This window comes from Rattus norvegicus, chromosome 9 (genome assembly GCF_036323735.1).
Source record: "Rattus norvegicus strain BN/NHsdMcwi chromosome 9, GRCr8, whole genome shotgun sequence".
Lineage (NCBI taxonomy): Eukaryota > Metazoa > Chordata > Mammalia > Rodentia > Muridae > Rattus > Rattus norvegicus.
The window spans coordinates 113,167,816-113,183,494 of record NC_086027.1 but is presented as its reverse complement, the minus strand read 5'-3'; the positions used below and the strand labels follow the sequence as shown (position 1 = coordinate 113,183,494).

The window sequence follows — 15,679 nt, the reverse complement described above, 5'->3', positions numbered from 1 at the left end:
TGTGCTTGCTAGGCAAGCACTCTACCACTGAGCTAAATCCCCAACCCCTCTTATTAGGATTTTACTATTACCATTTATCGGGTTTTTTTGTTTTCACAGAAATATCGCGCTTTTTAAAACAACTTATTTATTTAAAGTATGAATGCTCTGCTGAATATACGTCTGCCTGCCTTAAGACGGCATCAGATCTCCCTAAAGATGGTTGTGAGCCACAATGTGGTTGCTGGGAATTGAACTCAAGACTTCTGGAAGAGCAGCCAGTACTCTTAAATGCTCTCACCAGCCCCCAAGTTATCATTTTCTAAATACACTTTTCTCAAAGAATGTTAAAAGTAAAAAGAGGAAATATTAAATATCAAATGTACACACACCCTTAAGAACTAAGAGGGTTGATATTCTTCATGTATATATTTGTTTCCTCCTTGCTGTAGATATTGGATCTGGTTCACAATAACGACAAAGATGTAGGTATTACACAGAGTCCTTTAGAAACTTCTCCTGCTGTGTAACGCAGAATAAAATATTTAACACACTCTGGGGAACAGGCAGTCCATTGAGACTTGGTTGTCTGTCACTAGTTACAAAAGCACGCACAGCACAGGAGTCAGAGCAATTAGTCATTATAAACGTCCCTGTTTATTGCACTAGGAATATTGGACATGACCTATTTTCAGAGGCTGTGCCAGAAAATTCTAACCACACCTTCAAGCTTGGTGCCCTTCGTCTGCTTTTGCCAAGAGGTGTAAGAATGATTAATTCTCTGACCCTTAGTGTCCATTTTCTAGAGAGACGGGCAGTTGCTGGATTTAGTCCTCAGTGGGATCTGAAAGCCACTGATTACCCTGATGGTTCTGTTGTCATCTCTCCGGATTCATGAAAGGCTAAAGACAGCTTGCAGTAGAAGAGGAAGACAGGGTATGTGCTGGCTCCCACCTCCTTAACTCCATGTCCAGGCTCTGTGGACTTGGTTACTGTTTCCCTTAAGTTTGATTGTATCAAGTTCCACCCCAGAATATCCAGGATTCTTTGTTCTTTCTTCCCACAACAGAGTTTCTCTGTGTAAGCTTAGCAATCCTGGAACTCCCTCAGTAGACCAGGCTGGATTCAAACTCAACGAGATCCTCCTACCTCTGCTTCCCAAGTGCTGGGATTAAAGGTGTGCACCGCCTGGTAAAAGTCCAGGATTTTAAGCAGTCCCAAGCCCCTTAGGTCCTCCTTTAAAAAGCATTGTCTTGTCCCAGCAGATATTCTAAAAATGAACCATCCTCTCCCTGGTGGTTAGTGGGTAGGTTAAGTGCTTTCCACCAGGCAGCCATGTGTTTATTCCAGTCAGGTAGGACTCCTCTTCCTGTTTTCTCACTCTTGCCACCTCTCTGGACTTTCATAGTATCAAGAACACAACCCAGGCGGGTCAGGTGCTGATGACCCATGAAAACCTGGCAGCTTGGAACAGCAATGGGCTTGCTCAGTTTGGATTAATAAGTCCCCTCCAGTGCTACAGCATGGCTGGAAGTCATCTGAAGGGCCCTACTCTTCTCTGTGGTCTGCTGTAAGATAACCAAAGGGAAGAACTACTGATGACTTGACCAGCTAAGCAAGTGCTCTTTCCTGCTGGGGCTGAGGGCCTCATGGAACAGAGTAGTGGGCAGCCAAGATATGCTCAGGATTCAGTTCTCTGGCCTGGCCTGGGCCTCAGCAGGAAAACACCCCTTTCAGGTGGCAGGTACAGAAGTGTAGGGAAGAAGCCAGAGAGGCTGTAAGAGTGGTGGGTAACGGCTTATGGCACTCTGAAGGCCTGAGCACCTTACACCCCTGGATCCTGTGTCCCACAAGAATGTGGTAACAGCTGACATGAGAGAAAGATGGTTTGCTACGTCAGACCCTTTCAAATACCTCTAGCATTTCAGAGAACAGGGGAGGGCTGGAGAGGAACCCAGTGGGACCAACCTCACAAGAATGGGACAGTCTATTGACACGTGTACCTCTTCCCTTTGACTATCAGGGTGTCGAGCTCATGTACCTGCAGGGACTGGATCTTCCCCTTGGGATCTCATACCAGGAGGAAGACTGAGGCTCCCATGGTGGGCAGAGGGGAGCCTCTCTCCATACAGCTCTGACGTGTCATGATGGGCAGGACCACATTCTGACCTCTCACTGTTCACTTAAACCTGAACCTCATCTTAGGACTCCCAACGACGGACTTAGCAACCGTGGAGGGCCTAACTCAGTCTCCCTGTTCTCTTCCTAGTGGAGTCACATTGGGTACATCTCCCTTTTCTACTGTTCATTAGGGTTTGATTAACTGACCTGTTTCAGGGCTGAGCCCAGCCTGTTAACAACTCTGGTAACAAGCTGTGTCTCCCCCAGGCTGGAAGGCAAGGTCCTGCACTGATCGTACATTGTCCCCTGTCTCACAACAGAATTTGGGCAGAGTCTCCATCTACTTGATCTTCTCTATGACTTCATTCCTGGCCCAGGCACGTGAACCCTGGCCTTGCGGCTAATGCAGGACACCAGCCATCCTCTGTGAAGTCCAGTCACTCCCCTAGCCCCACCCCTGCCATAAGGACAGTACTGGTGAGGAGTCTGGGCACCCAGGTTATCAGCCAGAGCTCAGCCTGCAGCTGGGAGTTGATAGTGAGGTCAAGCACTTGGGATGTTACCTGCCACATTTGCCATGTGAGGGCAGAGGAGGGAACTTACCTGATGGCTACCTCTGTGCTGAGGTAATTGTAACTTGGAGCCTGGTAGGGTGATCAGGTATCAGAGAGGCTGCAGGCATGTGTCTAGCCTCCTATCCTCACACACCTGCCAATCTGGTTTCCACACCAGTGGAGGGAAAGCATCCTTGCCCTTGCCTTCTCTGGGTGTACAAGGTTCAGTCTGCCTTTCCCTCCCAGCAAAGCCTTGGTAAACATCCCTGCATGTGCAGTTTCAGGCACAAAGCAGCTCTTCTGACAGCCTGTGACACCCCAGAGTGGTGCCCGGATGGCCCATATACCAAAGAGATACCAGGAGCAAATCTGGATCATCCTGAGGAAACAGCAAGTCCTGCCTGCCTCCCCCAGCAGTCCAGTCTGAGATCTGCCTGTCCCACTAGATGTCCTGCTGGACTTCAATGCCAGACACCACCTTAGTAGAGGGCAGGCCCTAGAGCATGACAGGAGGCATCTGTGGAGTTGGGAGCCTCTGCTGTCTGCAGGCAAGGCTACCCTGCCTCTGCCCAAGGCTACCCTGCCTCTGCCCAAGGCTACCCTGCCTCTGCCCAAGGCTACCCTGCCTTGGCCCTTTCTAGCTGACCCGAGTTGTCCTGAGCTTTGACCCTTTAATCTACACCAAAGAAATCCACATTTCCAGGGCAGTGCCACAGGGACCTCATACCAGTGTCACTTCCTAATCGCAGCCCTACCTTCCTGTGTCTTCACCCTTCACAGGACTCCCTCCCGATGGCCTCTAAGCCCACCCTGTGGCCTGCAGTAGCTCCTGTCCACAGCACCTCAGCAAACACCCAGGCATTTCCCAGTGGACAGATATCCCTCCCTCCCTCCCCCTGCAATAGCTGACCTCATCCCCATGTGCCTTGATCCCAGGGAGAGAGAGCTCAGTTCGCCCAGACATCCTCTACCATGACTGAGCACACTTGGGAAGGAGGACAGTTCACCTTCTCCGAAGCCACAACCCGCATGGCTGCTCTTTATTTATTAAAAGGCCACTGTTGGCTGGGGTTCAGGCCTACAGTTACTTTCTTTAGTCCAGCATGTTGCTGTTTTCTCTCAGGATCCTTCAAAGGAAGAAGCACTTCGGGGAAGGATCCAGTGAAGCAGTCGCATGAAACAGGGAAGGCAGCAGACGGCTCACAGAGCCCGACTCCATGAAGAGAATTTAGGCACAGGCTTGGGACACCTGCACAAACCCCTGCAGCTCCTTGGTAACAGAGCCTGACAGGCACCGACTGGCCCAGGAGCCCCTGCAGGCTGTTCCTGCTGGTGGGGGAGAAGGGCCAAAGCACTCTTAGGACTCCCAGTCATCCTCGTCCTCGTCTCCTGCTGGCTGCTGTGGGGGCGGCAGAGGTGGAATGGAGTCTGACATTCGACTGAAGGCTCCACCAGGCCCCTCACTGGTGCCAGTGCCAGGTCCTTTTCCAGAGATACCTGGGAGGGAGAGGCGATGAGAGAGAGACAGTGGGGCACTACTTCACCAGCCCCAGGGGGTAGACAATGGGGAAGGTGCCTACCTTTGCGCCTCATGACGAGTTTGTTGAAGAGATCTGACATCAAGTCCCCGCCTTGGCTGGTAGCTCTCACTGTAGTGGGAAAGTGGCAGGGGAGGGCAGTGTAAGATCAGGGACATCACACACTAGGGGCTCGCTGGCCTCTGGCAGCACAGACACACCTGCCTCCCAGCCATGTGCTGGTTGTAAGCTCTTGGAGCTTTGGTATATCCATGGGCCCAGTCTCGGCTCGATGGTTCAGTCCTTAGCCTCACTGCATGGAGGAGGACACAAGCTCAGAGGCCAGGCAGTTGGCATTGGCCCACAAAGCAATCAGAAGATCCGGGATGCAAACCCAGGACTCTGAGTGCTGGGGTGCTAAGACAGTGCACACAGGTTAACTAGGAAGCTACCAGCAAGGACTATTGGCAGACATAAAGCCTTGTCCTTGGGATGGGGAGAGCCTCCGGGTCCTCTGTCTCAGAGGACCTCACGTTCTCGCACACTTCTTTGGACGATGCTTATCAAAGGTTCTACTTCCTCATGGTTTTACCTGGGAGAACTCAAGACAGGAAAGCTTCCCCGCAGGTCCTGTAGCACCACCCAGAGGGACAAGGGTACCTATCAGGACAGCCATGAGGGACTTATGGTGAGTAGACAGGGAGCCTGGCTACTGTGACATCCTTCGTCCCTCACCTTGCTCCTGCTCCTTCTGTTTCTTCTTCTCAAGCTTGCGTTCCTTGACACTGCGCAGCTTGGCCTTGCCAATGCCCCCGGCTTGGCGGATGGACTCAAGCAGAGTGGCCCGGCCGCTGGAGGGGTCAACCACCTCCTTAGGGGCTCCCTGAACAGAGGCTGTAAGGAGAAGGGTGAAGGGAGGCTCAGCATCACAGGACAGGGAAAGGCTGTCCAGCCTCAGGCTGGGCGCTGCCTCAGGAGCCTGACAAACCGAGGGGAAGCCCAGTTTCTGAAGCTGCAGCCTCTGGTCTACTCAAAACGGACCTGGATTTCTGCAGACAATGAGCTGAGGGGCTGTGAGCCCAGGCGTCTGTCTCTCCTCCCTCTCCAACCCTGTTTTAGTGACACTGTCGGGTGACAGACCTGAGAGAGTCTGATGCTCTGAGTGTTCTAACTTAGCACCACAAGACAACCAAGGGTTTTCTACTCCTTGAAATGGCTGGGGAGAGACTGAGAGAGGTGATGTGAAAGCTGGAATTTGGTTATTTCAAGTTTGATATACGCCCCTTGCCAGCTGGCTACACTAGAAATGGCACAGTGCCTCTCCAAGGCTTCCTCTGCCCTGAAAGTCAGACTCCCACAACTTGGTATAGCACAGAGACCACTGTACCAACCCCGTGAGACAAGACACGCACACAGAGAACTCTCTGTAGATCCCAGATCTAGGAATATGTGACCTACTGAGAGCTCTTCAGGGACCAGGGCAAGAGAAAGCCAGAAGTTCTGTAAAGGAGAGCTGACCACATGTACCCCCACTGCACTACCCTACCTGAGTGGGCCTCACCGCTGCCAGAGTCCTCTTCCCTGGCAACCTTGCCAGTCACGGTTACCACATCAGGGGACATCGGTGGTTGGGGCGCACTGACCACCGCTGTGGGAGCTGGGGGAGGTGGCGGTGGAGGAGGAGGAGGAGGCGGTGGTGGTGCCAACAGCGCTCCATCCTCCCGTTCTGTGAGGGAAGTGAGAGCATAGAAGGATTTGAGGAAGGACTCAGCAAGGACCTTCTGGGTCAGTTCCATCCTCTGGCTCACCTGGCTGGAAAGGTTCCGCCACCTCCGTATGGAAGGCAGGCAGCTCTGGAATAGCACCAGGAGCGGACGGGGCAATACCGGGACCCAAATCCGCACTGTACATCAGGTCGTCTGCGACGCCAGGCAAGTCGGGTAGGTAGGATGGCACATCGATCTCAGGAACCTGGCCCAGGCCTGGCACATAGAAGTAGTTTTCTGGAGCCTATGGGGACACGTGAGACAGGAAATGTGATGGTTCTGCCATAGCTCAGGGCCCACGCTGAAACCATGTGACAGGCCGCACGAGTGGACCCACGCAGCTGGGTAGACAGAGGCTTAGTGGAGCCCTCACGGAACAGTACAAGGGCCTGCCTGCCCAGGCGCCCCACACCTACTGGCTGCTCCAGCTGCTCTCTCTTGCTGATGGACAGAGGAGCATCGAACAACTTCTCCTCCTCTGTGCCCAGCATGGTGTGTGTTTTCGTTACTGCACCAGCCAGAGGGTCCAGGAAAACATACTTCTTATACCTGTGGAGGGGGCTAGTATCAGGAGGCTACCTCTGTCCCGGGGCCAGGGAGGCCCCTACCACCCCTCCTACTCATTGGGGAAGCACTTTGAGCATTGGAGATCCACTCTTAGGAACCCAATCAAGTCCTGAGAACTGTGCCAGGCTCAGGTCTCCAAAGCCACCCAAGCAAGGTCTCCCTCCCTCCCTCCCTCCCTCCCTCCCTCCCTCCTTCCCTCCTTCTCTCCCTCTCCCCCTCCCTCCCTCCCTCATTCCTTCCCTCCCTCCCTCCCTCCCTCTTCCTGCTAGCTATCTCCTGGCCATACAGGTTTTCTGTGGTGTTGAAGAGCAGCAGGGAGCTGATGGAGCTAATGTTGCTGGGAAGACCCCCAAGTCCCTCCTCAGCCTCATCCTCAGGCTCCGACTTGGTGCTCACACACACGGGAAAGTATTTCAGCTTCTCCTGGGGCAGGATCAGAGTGGATGGAGGTTCAGCGCTATGCTTGACCCAGCATCATCCTAACCGTAATCCTTATGGAGACCGAAATCCGTGGTCAGCCTCCCCTCCCCACCTCCCAGCAGCCATGGCCTCCAGGTGAGTGACATGCAGGTGGCATTCAGACCTGCAGAGCCCGCTCATCCAGTGGGCGGTGCTTGCTCTGGATCCTGTACCGGGGTCTTCTCTGCAGACCAGGGTCCAGGGCTCCAGTAAAGACGGAGTTATACTCCTGCAGGTGCTCCGGGGCTGGGTACTTGGCACTGGAAAAGACCTGTGGATACAGGGACAACTCTGGGGCCTGAAATATTCAAGGCAGCCTGGTGATCTTACAGACAGGCAGGAAAAGTGGGGTGGCCGTGGGCAGGGAGAAAGTGAGGTGTGGCTGAACAGTAGGGACATAGGAAGACCAGTGTGCCAGCCACAGGACACAGAAGCCATGGCCTACCTTGATGGCCTTCTTACTGCCCTTGATCTTCTCTATCTTAGCCTGGGCCAAGGAGACCCTCTCCCCAATGGCCTGCAGCTGGCGTCGGCTCAGCTCTACTCGCTGGGAGATCCTACAAAAGGGGAAATGTCGACATTGAGGACAGCTTCAGGTTCTGTGGCCTCTGTGCCCCTGTGCCAGTGGCACGCCTGAGCCTTGCCAAGTCGTGCCACAGGTGCTCAACACAGGATAACCTGCCTCTCGGCTACTCTTAGTGCTGCTCACCTGACTGCCGTCTGCCCACATTATTCAGCCTAAGGAAGTCAGTGACATGAGCTCTCGACAGACAGACAGACAGACAGACAGACGGACAGCCAGCGTGACTCTAGCTTGGTGCCCACATATGTCATCTGAAAAAAACATGATTCCTGCATCCAGGGGTTTACAGCCTCAGGCAGGCAGACAGTTGTAGGAGCCACTGGCAGTTGGCAATGTTTGTATCTACACCCATCCCTGTTGGTCACATAGTGTTAACAGACTTCTGGTCTTTGCATAGAAGACAAGTGTGCAACAAGGTCAGGTAGCCAGGCAGACCTGTGACCTCGCCTATATTTAGTCCCAGACAGCTAAGGAATTGCCCTATGCATTGTGGATCGCTCACAGAATAAATATGAAGGCCTAATGCTGGCTCACAAGACTTACACAGCCCCACCACTAACCTGTCCCACGCTCTCCTAAGTGTGGGACGGCAGTAACAGTACCTGACATACCCTGATACCCCAAACCCAGTGTTGCCTCTGGGGTGAATGGAATGCCGTGTGACACTCACAGGACCAAAGCCTTCCCTTTGTTAAGGCCTTTCCTCACTGGAGCTTCCCTGACTGAAAGCCTGTCCAGGACACTTCCTAGGCCTGGCCTGCTTCTTTCCCACAACTCCTGGTGTATCTTGTGCACACTAAAGGCCAGGCCTTCCTTATTCCTGACCATGCTCTGGTCTTGCATACAACCTGGCACAGACACATCCCCAGGTGCTCACACTGTACCCATGTGGTTCCCACTTGACATGTATGAGCTTCACAGACACTTCCCCACACCTCTGCCCCACAGCAGGTTTTTATCGTTGAGATGCTGACTCTGACCATGTTTAATACAGTGTCAGACTCTCAGTGCTCTCTCATCTCCCCATCCGCTGGGTCAACAGAGTGAGTTCTGGGACAGGCTTTGGGTAGGAGGAGGCTGAAGCGGATTTGAGGGTTAAATGGAGTCTGGCTGAAGACAGTGATCACAAACACAGGCAATCCCATTTACCCCAGTCTGGATGCTCTTGGAAAACACAGGCTCCTGGAGAAAGAGGAGCAAGCCCCAGGAAGGAGTAAAGGCCCTGGCATAAACTCAGAAGATGGGAGACTTGAGACTACAAAAGGACTGTTAGTCAGCTTGAAGAGGACCTGGGTTCCATTCCCAGCCCCTTGTAGCGGCTTACAACCATCCTCAACTCCAGGTAAGAAGGGTTAAAGTTAATAATCTAACACGCTCTTCCGGTCTCCTCAGGTACCAGGGGTGCACACAGCCCAACACATTTAAAAAAAAAAAAACTTAAAAACAAACGGAGAGACCTTACTTGGAGTGGGAGGAAATGTAACACTTAACACTAGGTGTGGACAACCAGGCAGGAGACAAGGCTCACCTCAGGTCACCTATGCTCAAAGACAGGACCTGGGTACTAACACACCCGGCCTGGGAAGGATCTGAGACCAGCATCCATTGTATCTTTAAAGGGCACTCACTAAGGATACACTGTTGCCCAAGGCTGCTCTACACAAGTGCTGAGAGTCATCCTACATCCCCTCTGCTACAGCTTGGCTGCCTCCCTTCTGGGACCCATGGGAAAGGCCTGCAGTGCAGCCACCTGAAGTAGAATAAGGAAAAGGTCTCAGCTGGGCAGGGGTGCTGCACATCGTTAATCCCAGTGCTCGGGAGGGAGAGACAGGCAGACTTCTCTGAGTTCCAGGCCAGCTGGGTCTACAGAGTGAGTTCTGGGACAGCCAAGGACACAGAGAAACCCTGTCTTAAAAAACAAAAAAAACAAAAAAAACCACAAGTTTACAGCACTGGCTGTTCTTCCAGAGGTCCTGAGCTCAATTCCCGGCACCCACATGTTGCTTACAACCATCTGTAACTAGTCCCAAGGAATCCGATGCTCTCTTCTGGTGTAAGCACACATTAATAAATGTAAAAACTAAATTGTTTTTAAATGTAGGGCCTCATTTAAGAGGTGGAACCTAGTAAGAGGAGGCTGAGCCATCAGAGGTCTGCCCTTTAAGGGAATAGGAGAATCCCCGCCTCTTCCTGCTTCTTGACTTGCTGGACCCCAAGACTTCAGGAACCTCCTACGCCTTGCCCTGCCAACAAGATGCACTGGGCAGTATGGCCGGTGACCAGACTGAAACCCTCCAATTCTGAGCCACAGAAACCTGTTCTCCTTAAGTTGATTGTCTTGGGTATTTGTCACAATGAGAGGAAACCGACAAACACAAATCCGACCCCATGTAAGAGTGTGAAGGCCCTGCTCAACCCCAGCTTCTCTGTGGTAGTCACACCTGACTCCTTCCAGGCCCTTCCCACCTTAGGCTCCCACTCACTCTTTCTTTGGGGACGTTATTCCTCCCACCCCATCTGTTTGCCTCTCAGGCTTTACCGTAGGACGTTACCTCTCACACATCCCTTCCTCCATCCCTCTACATTGAACAGGACTCCGGCTCTAAGTCTACAGAACCTAAGCCCCGACCCAGCGATGTGTGTAGCAGTCAGGTGACAACCTCAGGGAATGAATCCTCTCTTTTACCTCGTGGGTCCCAAGGATGAAACCCTTATCGTCAGGCTTGGCAGGAAATGCCTTAACCCACTTAATCTTTGGCTTTCTTTTTCTGCCTAAGAAATGGGCAGATGGCCAGACATGATGACACCGCACCTCTAGTGCCACGGCGATCGGAAGCTTAAGGTCACTCTCCAATACACAGCAAGTTCAAGGTCTGACTGCGTCAGTGATACCCTATTTCTGCCCCCACCACCAAAGAGGAGGAATGATAACACTGGCTCCTCCCAGAACGTCTCAAGGGTTAAAAGCATTAACACTGCTAGGTCAGTGGTGGGTAATGCTATATAAAGATGTTTGTAGAGGTAGGTTAACTACTCACTAAACTAGTTAAATTCACCTTGGCACATCGTCACGTTTTAACCTACAAAGGACCACAGGCACAAAGGTATATGATGCGTAATATCGCAATAGAGCAGACATCCTCCCCTCCCCTAAAGATGCAGTAGCTATGGCAACATTGCCACAATGCAGGGTATTAGTCCTGGGTTTGAGGAGATGCTGAAAAAATAACTCTGTTTGGCCAGTAGCATAGCACAGCACTTACAGTTACGCACCATGTACTAAGGCAATGGTAAAATGAGATTTGCTGGCTTGTCTTCACTGTGGTGTAACCGCTATGGTTCTCTTACAGCATATTGCCTCTGCTTACAGACGTCAGCTGCTACCTCGTCGTGCAGCAGCGGTTCCACGCCTTGAGAACGTCGGGAGACACTGCCGTGGAGGACTAGAGCATCTGCATCTGTGGAGCACACTGTCTCGGCCCACAGGGACAAAGCCATCTAGTGATCCACTCCTCAGCACACAGAAGGCACAGCGGCTCTTAGGCCTGTCCACCCAGCCAGCGATATGCTCTAGCTGAACAGCGACACTCTCGGATCTACAGCTAGACCTGAGCACCGGGCCTGTGCCCCCGGCCCTGAGTCAGTGAAGGACGAGATCTGGTGGTGGATCTTCCATCACAGGCCCACGGGAATCCTAAAGGGCTACACTACAGTGAGGAGGTGGTGAGCTCTCAGGCACTTATAGCCCTGAGAACTGGTTGGGTCACTAAAGAGCTTGTTTGCAGAAGGTACACAGGGCTGCGGAGAATGGCCCTCAGAAAAGGGGTGCTCCTGCACCGGGTCCCACCTGCTGAAGATGTCTCCGGAGATGTTCTGTAAGTACTGCAGGGCATCTGCCACTTGCTGGATTGCCTCCTCTCGACGCAGGTCTGGCTGGATGAGGGGCACCGCATAAACCTGGCCTGCCAAGGAGTGCTGGGTCTTCATCGCCGTCATGGTGCCTGTGGGAAGGAACCAAGACATCAAGAACACAGCCCCACATCCAACCCCTCCATCTACCAGCCACACACAAGGTGGCCGTGTCAACGCCTGGGATCCCGGGAGACAGAAGCAAGGACTGTCCGTTGTTTAAGGCCATCTTCTGATACAGACAGCTCAAGACCAGCCCGGGCTACGTGAGACACTGCCTACGTGGTAAATGGAGAGAACCCGCTCCCAAAATTGTCCTCTGACCTTCATATGTTTGACAACACATGTGGACCTGCACAACATACACATGTTGTGTACACACACACACACACACACACACACACACAAATTAAATAAAGTCTCGATACTATTTTAGGCAAGACATATCCTAGAATGAACTCCAGCATAAGAATCAAAATTAGGAGGGGTTGGGGATTTAGCTCAGTGGTAGAGCGCTTACCTAGGAAGCGCAAGGCCCTGGGTTCCGGTCCCCAGCTCCGGAAAAAAAAGAACCAAAAAAAAAAAAAAAAAAAAAGAATCAAAATTAGGGGTTGGGGATTTAGCTCAGTGGTAGAGAGCTTGCCTTGCAAGCGCAAGGCCCTGGCTGGGTTCTGTCCCCAGCTCCGAAAAAAAGAAAAAAAAAAAAAGAATCAAAGTTAACGGTGACATTGTTTTATCATTCATCCACCACGTGGCTGTCTTTATTCAACTTAGTAAAATATGCTATCTCACCACTACTAACACTAATTAGTATTTGTAACTATTATTTTCACTAGCTAATAACTACATACCTTAGAGTAAGTCTGCCAGCCTGCCTCATCTCAACTAGGACCTTCCTTCTCTCAGTGTCAGTGAATTTATTCAGTGCCCCCAATTTCAATTTAGGAAGTTTGAGCAAACAACATTTTCAACTGTAAAATACTTACCTTTACTCAAGTCTGGCTATGAATCAATTATCTAATTCACAATTGTTACCAGTCAGTACGTTCTGTTGTTTTTCAGACACAAAAATGCAAATCATTTTAAGAGCTCACTTTTTTTTTTTTTTGTTCTAATTGACAGACATCCTATCTTGCTTGATACCCTGCCCTATGCTGACTCAGCGGGTCCTGATGGGAAGAGCCCCAGCTTCACTCAGCATTTTTGTGATTGCTCATGTTCACATTAAACTCTGGAACTAGGCATCGCTATTGCAAAGAGGTTGATGGCTCTCTTGAAGAACACTTCAAGCATTAACCATCTCCACTGGGACAACCGTCACTTCTTCCAAAGTGAAGTTCAAGATAGGTCTGTTGACTACTGACATTCTTTCATGGGCTGGGGGTTTTCTGCCACTTCCTCTGCACTGTCAGCTTGCTATATACGATAATTCTGCCCTAATTGCACATTACCTTGTAGTCTCAGTGTCCACACTGGAAAATCAAGTGAATTTCTGGTGATTCTGCTGCTCTGGGACACCCACGTTCTGCAAGTAAATCCAGTAAACTCAGGGGTTGCCCAAGGTGGGCTTCGATGGAATTATACTTTGGGTTGTCATCGGGGCTCTGTAAGGAGGGGTGGATGCCTGTTTGCAGTCCTGCCCACAAGGGGAGGTTTCCAAACCATCTAAAATGGATTGAAGGCCACCCACCCTACTTGTGAGGGAAAACAATAAATAGTTGAAAACGCAATTTACTATAAGTCGTCTTTCTGTGACTTTTGTTCTGAGACAAAGTAATTCCTCCCTCCAGCAAGTGACTACATTTCTATCTTGGCCTTCAATCGTTCCTGCTCGCTTATTTTTCACTTGTCATGCATGCCATGAATACATAAACATTCCCATTCCCACATCACGGTGTCTCTTACATACACACACACACAACCTCTGTCAAGTATATATATACAGAGACAGTGCTTGTTTTAGCATAAGTGACACGTTTCTAGTGATCGGCACTTAACCCAGATCACCAACACCCCCATGTGCCCGCCTCCAGTGAAATTCTTCATCTCGGAAGTTCCCGGCACAATACACCCGCACCCTGGGGGGTGTCGTCCTCCCTCACTCTGCTCCCGGGAATCTTCAGGAAGCCTCAGGGCCTCTTCCCTGTAGCCAGAGCTGCAGAGTGTGGGAGGGGTGGCGGGCTGGATCCCCGCACAGATTTCCAGGACCGTTCCGCCCGGGCGCCCCCACTCGCCTCCAGCCGGTGGGCAGCAGGGTCGCGGCCTCCCCTCGGTCCCGCGCTCGCAGTCCGCCCCTTCCCTGCCCCGAACGCTCGCCGAAGGGTGGTGTCCTCACGTGCGCGTCCCCGCCCCCGATGACCCGCAGCCCGGGGTCCTAGAGTCCGCCCGCTTTCAGCTCGGTTCTCCGTCTTCCGGGTCTCTCGGACGCTGGTGGGCGGGGCTCAGACCAGGAAGCTGCCCAATGCTCTGTGCCTGCCTTCCCTGTCTGTGAGGTTCAGGTCTCTCCTGCTCCCAGCTCCAAGAAGCCCTCGCCCTACATCTGACCTACTATAGAACATCAAGTGGAGCCCCACCACCACCACCAAATCCCCCCTCTGTTCCAGCCTTACACACTTAAATGGCTTAAGAAATCTTTTAGAAGATCCTGTGTTTACCTCTGTGTTTACCTCTGAAGGTAAAGTCCCTTAGTTTCCAACTTTAAAAAAATCAACGTAGAACCGGACAGATTCGGTATGATTTGACCTGGAATACTCAAGTTCTGCATAGAAACAGACTGTAGAATATTGCTTCCTGGGACTGGGAAAGCAGTGTGGTAAATGGACCGTGTGTATTGAGAGTGTTAGAGGCAGATGAGGCTCCCTTTCCCCCCATCCCTTATTCTAGCTTTCAGACAGCCCTTCTAACCCACAGCCAGACAAAGCCTTAGGGGCAAAGAAGCCACCAACAGCCCACAGCTGATGAGCTCTTCGTGAGGCAGCAGCAGCCACAAAAGAAATGCTGACAGAAATCCACCCCACCCCCAGCTGAAAAATAGCAGAGAAGCAGCAGCAGCAGCAGGCTTGCAAAGATTGCCATAGCAACCAGGAAAGGTTTCTTAAAGTTGTCTGTGCACAGGGCCTGGAGAGAGAGCTCAGAGGGAAGAGAGCACTAAGTGCCCTTGCAGAGGACCCAAGTAAGGCTGCAGCACCCACTTTGATTTCCTCACAGGCACCTGTAACTCCAGCTTCAGCAGGATCCAGGGCTCCCTTCTGCCTTCTTTGGACACCCACACTTAATGCACGCACATGCACACTCGCCTCCCCCCACCCCCTGTGCACAAACCCACGTCTAAGACTCTACCCATTGCTAGGTTAAGCTGGGCCTCTGTCAGGTGTTGTGGCCGTCTGATGTTGAAGGCATTGTGCTGTGGGGAAGTTGTGAGCTATGTGCTTGCAGGGAAGGCACCCCTTGGAAAATGGGGAGTTGGGAAACTTGGAAATTTGGAAGGCAGAGAGCTCTTGCAAGCAGGGGTGGTGACAACGTGGTACACAGCAATCGTGCAGGGTTGTCCTGTCCTCCTGTGGGGTGTGGGGCAGTTCTCGGAACATCATTCCTTACCATCCAAGGCCAGAGAGATTGAGGAAGGATGAGAGCTGGGTGGATGGCCAGGCCCCAGTGCCCTCAGCAGCAGCCGGTGCTGTTGTCCTGCCCAGCGCACCTTCATCCCACTGTGGGAACGGGTTGGTTTAGGACCTCAACAGTTAACAAGCTGAAGTTTCTCTAACGGTGGTAACAGTCTCCATTGCTTTTCCTCAGGCTCCATATTCAAAAAGGTTTAAAGTTTGTTTTTTTAAACAGTCATACTATGTATCGGTGTCTGGCCTGGAACTTGATAAGTAGACCAGGCTAGCCTCAAGCTCACAGAACTCCACTGTCCTCTGTTCCCCAAGTACTGGGATTTTAGAAGTGTGTGCCTCCATATCGAGATATACCTAGGTTTTTAAATTAACATGTAGAGTTTATCTTATTGACTTGAGTCTGGTAGCACACACACACACACACAATGAGGCGGTGTGGCACTTTTCTGGGAGATGTATGTTGCTAGCAAGTCATGGAGACAGTTTACATGTGTGTCATAATGGGCATGGCTCTTGTTTCCTTGGGTGCCATTAGAGCAGGTTTGTCGGTGATCCTGGGTTAACCAATGGGAACACATCCCTCCCATGGCTGTCCCTTCTGTCGTCA

General features: G+C 51.7%; 1 protein-coding gene and 2 long non-coding RNA genes across 8 annotated transcripts; 2 read left to right on the top strand and 1 right to left on the bottom strand.

Moving 5' to 3' along the window:
* The first annotated feature begins 49 nt into the window (after nt 1-49).
* Nucleotides 50-4,180, top strand: LOC120094767 (uncharacterized). Of its 2 annotated transcripts, XR_005489398.2 has the most exons (4): nt 50-1,156; nt 2,003-2,081; nt 2,185-2,262; nt 2,421-4,180. It is a non-coding gene; the product is annotated as an uncharacterized LOC120094767 (long non-coding RNA). The 2 variants fall into 2 exon arrangements; XR_010055081.1 differs by having other exon boundaries at nt 53-1,156; nt 2,003-2,262.
* On the bottom strand, nt 3,666-13,765 carry Washc1 (WASH complex subunit 1). 2 transcript variants are annotated; one of them, NM_001127390.1, is given in 11 exon segments: nt 3,666-4,151; nt 4,235-4,303; nt 4,907-5,065; nt 5,718-5,897; nt 5,980-6,181; nt 6,354-6,486; nt 6,791-6,927; nt 7,088-7,234; nt 7,409-7,520; nt 11,394-11,547; nt 13,690-13,765. In NM_001127390.1, coding segments are annotated over 10 exon segments (1,428 nt in total). In that variant the 5' UTR covers nt 11,543-11,547; nt 13,690-13,765; the 3' UTR covers nt 3,666-4,011.
* On the top strand, nt 7,489-13,464 carry LOC120094769 (uncharacterized). Of its 4 annotated transcripts, none has more exons than XR_010055079.1 (3): nt 7,489-7,622; nt 8,725-11,740; nt 12,578-13,464. It is a non-coding gene; the product is annotated as an uncharacterized LOC120094769 (long non-coding RNA). The 4 variants fall into 4 exon arrangements; XR_010055080.1 differs by having other exon boundaries at nt 7,516-8,888; nt 10,324-11,740; XR_010055078.1 differs by having other exon boundaries at nt 7,516-8,888; nt 9,166-11,740.
* Nucleotides 13,766-15,679: the final 1,914 nt, after the last annotated feature.